General features: G+C 34.9%; 1 protein-coding gene across 4 annotated transcripts; it reads right to left on the bottom strand.

Annotated features, from left to right (window-relative positions):
• Positions 1-355: 355 nt before the first annotated feature.
• LOC136207050 (uncharacterized) lies at positions 356-5,737 on the bottom strand. 4 transcript variants are annotated; one of them, XM_065998307.1, is made up of 12 exons: positions 5,572-5,737; positions 5,253-5,312; positions 4,136-4,300; positions 3,931-4,055; positions 3,680-3,801; positions 3,467-3,549; positions 3,212-3,367; positions 2,472-2,621; positions 2,102-2,284; positions 1,201-1,295; positions 1,021-1,118; positions 356-619 (listed from the first exon to the last, which is right to left on the bottom strand). In XM_065998307.1, the coding sequence occupies exons 1-12, from the start codon at positions 5,611-5,613 to the stop codon at positions 516-518; spliced, it is 1,383 nt and encodes a 460-aa protein (XP_065854379.1). In that variant the 5' UTR covers positions 5,614-5,737; the 3' UTR covers positions 356-515. The 4 variants fall into 4 exon arrangements, with proteins under 4 accessions (XP_065854379.1, XP_065854377.1, XP_065854378.1 ...); XM_065998305.1 differs by having other exon boundaries at positions 5,253-5,342; positions 5,572-5,736; XM_065998306.1 differs by having other exon boundaries at positions 4,136-4,303; positions 5,572-5,733.
• Between the last annotated feature and the right edge of the window lie 821 nt (positions 5,738-6,558).

The raw sequence follows: 6,558 nt of genomic DNA on the forward strand, positions 1-6,558 counted from the left end.
CAAGACCCTATTTTTATCCAATTGCATTCACTAACCCCAAAACTTTAACTGGCCCATAAACTTTCAAAAGTTCCTAATTATTTGTCTATTGACATTTTCTTTTTAATACGTGACGAACACTTTGACACGTAACTGGAGCGTGTATCTCATTTTCTGCATCAACAAATACTATTGAGAAACAAGGGATTATTGAATGCAATTGGACCAAAATAGGGATCGTTTATGAATTTTAAGAGTTCAGGGGGCAGTTGAAATTTTGAGCGAAGTACAGAGGCAACAAATGTATTAGGCCCATTTAATTCTTTATTTATTCACATTAAAGTTTGTGCCATCCACAGACAATTGACAAAATTGATGATAAGAAGTAAACCCATTTAATTCAACTGTAGTAAAAGAGCATTAAAACTGAACTACCTGCACTGCACTAAATACAGGTTGAAGCATTGAGTATGTATGCATATAATACAGGAGAAACAGAGAAGAATGGCATCAAAACGTTTATTGATATAAACCTGTCATAACTTGAGGCAGTATTTAGATCGCAGGTCATCGAGAGTTTCTGAATACTCGATTGGCGTTGCTTCAGTACAAAATACTTCATCCCATATCTTCACAATATCTGTTCATAATGTAGTCAAGTCAGATTGATACAATTGAAGTTGTTTAAAACCACATTTCCATAAAACCACCATTTCCAATTTTTGAAATCACAATTTTCAAAGCTCGCTCTCTCTAAACAACGACTTTCTTCTACTAACCAAACAACACTCAAAGTTCACCGAATTTTGTCTGGTTTAGCAATTCAGAGGCCATAAAGAAAGTAAAACAAAGTTGAGGAGCCATGAATATAGTTTACCCCCAAAAAATAAAGCTTAATGTAACCATTTAAAAGATCAAGGGCTTAATCAGTAAAAAAATGAATTGCTCGGGGGCTTAAAAATACGTTTTGCCCAAAATTATCATATTAGAAAACTGTAGCACACTATGTTAGGAAACTAATTCTCTTTCGTGTAGACATACCAGCCTTGTCTGCAGCTGAAAGACACATGATAAGGATGTTAAATCTTGGGACTTTGGTTAAGTTCTCCAGATATTTGACAGCCAAATTCATATCATCACTACCAGAAAGAGAAGAGAGTGAGTTATGGATTTTAACAAAGCTATAATTAATATAAACAACAAAAGAAAGATTTTACTCACATGAAAAAGGTAGCTACACATTTAATGATGTCAATTAGCAAAGGAGCAGACAGAGCATTTTTGAATATTTGTGGCAATGCGCTAGGAGATGTAGCCTGATGATGGAAATAACAAATAGTGAATAGATGAGAAAGCATAAGTGATGAAAAGTAAGAATTTTGTTGACAAATATGGAGTTCCAGCTGCATTTGCAGATTATTAGGCTAATTGGATGGATGGTTTGTATGTATCAATGCAAAATTAGCAAAGTATGTTTGGAAAAAAGCATTTTGAGGTCCCCAATCTTTTCGGTCTTTTTTCTTGTTTTAAGCCTGTGATGCCTGATCAGTTAAAATTGCACACATTAAGCCTCTGATGACCAAAATAGCCAGCTTTGAAAATAAAACTCGCTTAGTAATGTTGTTCATTTCATCTGCATTCGGAATGTGCATTTTCAATAGTTCGAATTTATTTATGATTCTATAAAGTAACTGTAAAAACCTTATTTCGAACTATTAAAAATACAATTTCATATGCAGATGAAACAAATAATGCTCTTTTAACTGGATTAGATGTTCACATCTAAGTAATTTAGCAAGTAGGGGCTTAATGTGTGCGATTATAAAGATCAAGGGCTCAATCAATAAAAATCGAAAAGATCAAGGACTTAAGACGTTTTTTTCCAGTATGTTTTGCTAACTTCTGCCTCTAGAGACAATCCTAAAGGAGAAAAATAGTGAAGAATCGAATCATGCAAGGACAGTATTATCAACTACAAGATCTGCAAATCAAAAGAAGAGATCAGGTTTTTGATTGTTGGACTTGGTTGTCTACTTTCTAGAACGCTATGTGTTTTTACTTTTTATTATACTTAGAATATCCAAAACATCAAGGAAATTAAGTTGAAATCATATAAGAAAACCTTCAAGAGGCGAGCCTGCAAAGCGCGATCACCAGAGAAGCCTTGCCAAGAAACCTCAAACTGATAAGCTGTTTTTGGAGGTGTAATGTTTTTTGCAGCTTCAGCCATAGCACAGGAAGCTGCTCGAGATGCAAGCTCTTGTACAGAGGCCTTCAGTTCTTGCTTTATTGTTTTGTTATATCCCTACAAGAGTACAATGATCGTGTGAGTACTAGATGAATTAACTGATACAGGCATCAATGTATCTATTCTTTGTCCTTCCAACAAAGTGATTACTTCCAAGCTAAATCTTATTAGCTACTCAAGATAAAAATGTGTATGTCTCTCGTCACAACTACAAACACAGTTAAGCACAGGTCCCATGCTGCACCTGGACACTCTCCCCATGAGAGCTAGAAGAAGCGTCGACGTGAAAACCATTCGGTTGTTGACTCTCAGTTTTGCTCCTACCTCCCGAACTTTTGTCTTTTATTTCCTCTATTGGTGAGGATTTCTTCACAAGCGCCTCTTCTTCACTTCCCTGCCAAAAGAATCCAAATACCAAAATATGGTGAAAGCTCATTCACAATCCACTGTCATATAATGCATCATAGTCTAAGAAATATGTTAACACAAAATTATGCCACATTCATAGATGCAAAATATAAAATAAATAAATTGTGAGGTTGGAAAACTTCAAAGCTATTAGATATCCCACATTGCTTAATTATGGAGTTATATGGCTCCACATATATGTGAGGTAACCCACCTCCTTTGAGGTACCTTTTGGGGTGAGTGAGACCATGGTTTACAGGGTATCAGAGCCTTGTATTCAGTATCAGGTCACCCATTGCTTCATATTATAGATGGTTCTGAGCGTCAAGGGTGTGTGTTTGGTATCATACATTGCTTATGCAAGGCATTCCTCCTCCTTTTGAGGTACTTTTTGGGTGAGATAGACTTCCATTTACAGAAGTGGAGAGATAAACTACAGAAATGTAAATCTTATAGTATAAATCCACCAAATCATAGTATTGCAAAATGGTTTTTTTTTTTTTCTGATTGTCAGCAGCACCCTCACTTATAAGCTAGTTAGCAGCTTAAAACACAATAATCTATTATAGTTACTACCTTATTCTTGCCTTTTTGAGCTCTGGATTCACTAGCCCTGTGAGCACTCCTTGAGATAGAATTGACCTCATGTTCACTAATTTTTGTTTCTAAACCTCCTTTCTGTGTTTTCTCTACAGATTTTCTTACTGACCCAGATGCCTTCTGGAGAATTTCCTGAAGGAAACAATGGCAATCACTACCAAAGAAGTGCCAGAGAAAATAAAAACAACCGTACGAAGAAAAATTCCAGGTGAATAATAATAAAATTCTTACCTTCTCATACAATGATTTAACCTCTGCATATTGTTTCTTGATTTCTTGATTATTAGGTTCCAACCGCAAAGCAAACTCAGAATCTGCAGTTAGCTACATTTTATTATGTCAGAAAGATCAAAGTTATTATGTGTATTAGAAAGACTGCCTCTGCTAAATTATAGAACATGCTGAGATATAGTTTGTTATTATGACAAATTGACAATAACATACCCTCGATTGATTCTTTAAATTTTCTCAATTCTTTTCTGGCAGTTGCTCGGCGTGAGTACGCCTTTATGTAGCGGTCATCCAGATTCAAGGCCTCTGTACAGTCTTCCTCAGCCTCACAAAATCTAAGATGCATTTCATTCATATTGAGAAAAATTAACAATTTATTTCTACAAGTTATAGCAGTAAAAAATTGAGAGCTTAGGATAAGCAATAATACACATTACATACGCAAAAAAATCTCAAAAACTCACTTCCTAATTTTAAGATAAGCCATTGCTCTATTTGCATAAGCTACTGCAGTTGGTGACAAGGCTATGCTTCTTGAATAGCATTCAATGGCTTCCTTAAATTTCTTCTGCTTAAAACACTCGTTACCCTGTAAAAAGAAAACTGAGCAGTCAACTAAAGTATTAGATTGTGCAAATAATGATATTTTCTTTCGTAAGAAAGTTCTACCAATTCTTTCTCTGAAGTGGCATCCACAGAGCTCTCCTCAGTCATGAAACTGCTTGATATGCGATCAATTGCATCAAAATTCTTCGAATAATCTCGTTGTGCTGGACTACCACTTGAAGACTCTATTCTAGAAGTATTCCCGCCTGACATTTTATCTTCACCGGTCTTCTGAGAAGGTAACACGATGATTCAATAATGCCAATCAAACTAACACACATCCTACATAGCTATTTGCAAACACAAATAGAGCATTTATGCAAATACACAATATATGCATGGCAAGGTTTCATACAAAAAGAAAAAAAAAACTATATAAACATCCACCACATTTTCAAAGGACTTCCTGTCACCACTCAGACATTCAACATTCCTGAGAACCACTAGGAATCTCACTGCATTGGTTGATTTCCTCTTGATGTAGAAAGATCAAAGGACAGGTATTGTCTTACCTTCATTCATCAAATAAGACCTGTGGGTTTCTCAGCCAAGGATAACTAACTAATAGTACATACCGTTGTGAAATTGAATTAGCCACATTTGTGAATATATAAATCTTCATCATGCATAACCCTATTGTTCTAAAAACACAACTTATGTTCAGCCCTACAAGCAGCCCCTAAACAGATAGAACAAGAAAAACACATCACAACTTATGTTCAGCCCTACAAGCAGCCTCTAAACAGATAGAACAAGAAAAACACATTCTGCAACATTCAAAATGTAAGACATTCCACATTGTTTAATTAGGAAGTTATATGACTCTTTATATATGGGTAATCCTCCTGCTTCGAGGCACCTTGAGGTACCTTTTAGGGTGGCTTAGGTCTTTGTTTACATGATATAAGAACTCATGCATATGTCCTTCCCGCTCCATATGGTTCTAGGAGTAAGGGGTGTTATATATTCCATATTGCTTAATTAGTTAGTTATGACTCCTTATATATGTGAAACAATTTCCGCTACTTCCTTAATTCCATTGAAAATCAAAAATGAAAAAAGTGGAAACAATCAAAGTCCATTAGTAATGGGGATTGCGCTCAAATGATCAGTTTTCAATGGAAGAGGAAAAGCTTTACCAAAATTTACGAGGCAAAACAAAAGGGGCGGAAGGTTTTACCTTCTTAGAAGCTTGTGGCTTCATCTTTTTGTCTTTCTCCTTCAAAGAATATTCCCAATCCTGCAAGTCATTCAAAAACCCCTGGAAATCCTGTAAACAAGAACGATATAGCAAACAGCACTTAAGCTAATAGCAACATTTAGCACAAAAACACTAATGAATCCTAAAAGAGATAAAAACTGAAACATGTAGAAGAGTGTAATGATCAATTGAAATTTCTGAGGTTATGCCTTTTTCCTTCCCCAAATTAAAAAAAAAAAAAAAAAAATTGGCGCTCCGTTTCCCAGTGAGCGAAAGAAGTAAACTAAAATTAACGCACCATAGCTTGATCACGTCCATGCTTGCTCGGAACCCTAGCCATAGGAGAGAGATTGTAGTTCTCAGAGCTCCTACTATGCGCTGGTTTAGATGTTTCCGGAACCTGCTGCAACTAAGAAAGACGGAGCTTTTATTTCTAGTCGCAGTACATTATAAATTTTAAATATTTTATTTGCTATATTTATTATACACTTGAAAATTTTGAAAAAAAAAAATTTTTGAACTTTGTAACCAGGAATGACAAAGGTAGGTATGCGGGTAATTAGTAGATTTCTCCATCCATCGGGTTGGGCCAGACTCGGATCGGACCTATCGAGCTTTCATATAAAAATATTCAGTCCAAGCCAACCTAGTCTACTATTAATTTAGGCGAGTTTAGGATTTAAAAGATCAAATCTCAAATCCAACTTCCAATCTAAAAATATATGCATAATTGTTAATTATAAAAAATAAAATTTATACTTAAAATTAAACATTTAATATATAAATATATAAATCAATAATTAATATTAATAGATGAATCAGTCCGTGCTATTTTTATCAATCTCAAGTCTGCCTAAAAAATAGACGGGCTTTAGCAGGCTTAGACCTATGATCAATTTTCATTGTCCAAATCCGGTCCAAAGAACACAGACCTTGGCGGGCCAGGCGGATACCCGGATCCGTGGATAAGTCTAGTAATTAGTGATGGTAATGTAGGGCACCAATGGGAAGTGTCAATTCCAAACTCTTATTTGTTTATTTTTTTAATTACATGTATTCGTTTCACTACCTTAATAGATATACTTTTTGCACTTCATTTCCCACCTATTTAATTCAAGGGTATCCACGAGTACCTTTACCCGTTTAATCAATACATAAAATAAACAAAGTATAAATTTAATAAATCATCTATCTAAAAATTGAACAGATATGTTGCGTAATAAGATATGAATGATTTAGGATTTTTCTTATATGTTTGATAGAAATTAATAGTCAGTTTGTATAT

Source organism: Euphorbia lathyris, chromosome 9, assembly GCF_963576675.1.
Source record: "Euphorbia lathyris chromosome 9, ddEupLath1.1, whole genome shotgun sequence".
Taxonomy (NCBI): Eukaryota; Viridiplantae; Streptophyta; class Magnoliopsida; order Malpighiales; family Euphorbiaceae; genus Euphorbia; species Euphorbia lathyris.

What these genes read in the sequence shown, in the direction of transcription:
- LOC136207050 (XM_065998304.1), bottom strand. Translation starts at nt 5,613, where the DNA reads ATGGCTAGGGTTCCGAGCAAGCATGGACGTGATCAAGCTATG. An exon ending in ATGGACGTGATCAAGCTATG is followed by an intron (nt 5,343 to 5,571) that starts GTGCGTTAATTT and finishes TCTTGTTTACAG; the next exon opens with GATTTCCAGGGGTTTTTGAA. An exon ending in GCTTATCTTAAAATTAGGAA is followed by an intron (nt 3,802 to 3,930) that starts GTGAGTTTTTGA and finishes AATGCATCTTAG; the next exon opens with ATTTTGTGAGGCTGAGGAAG.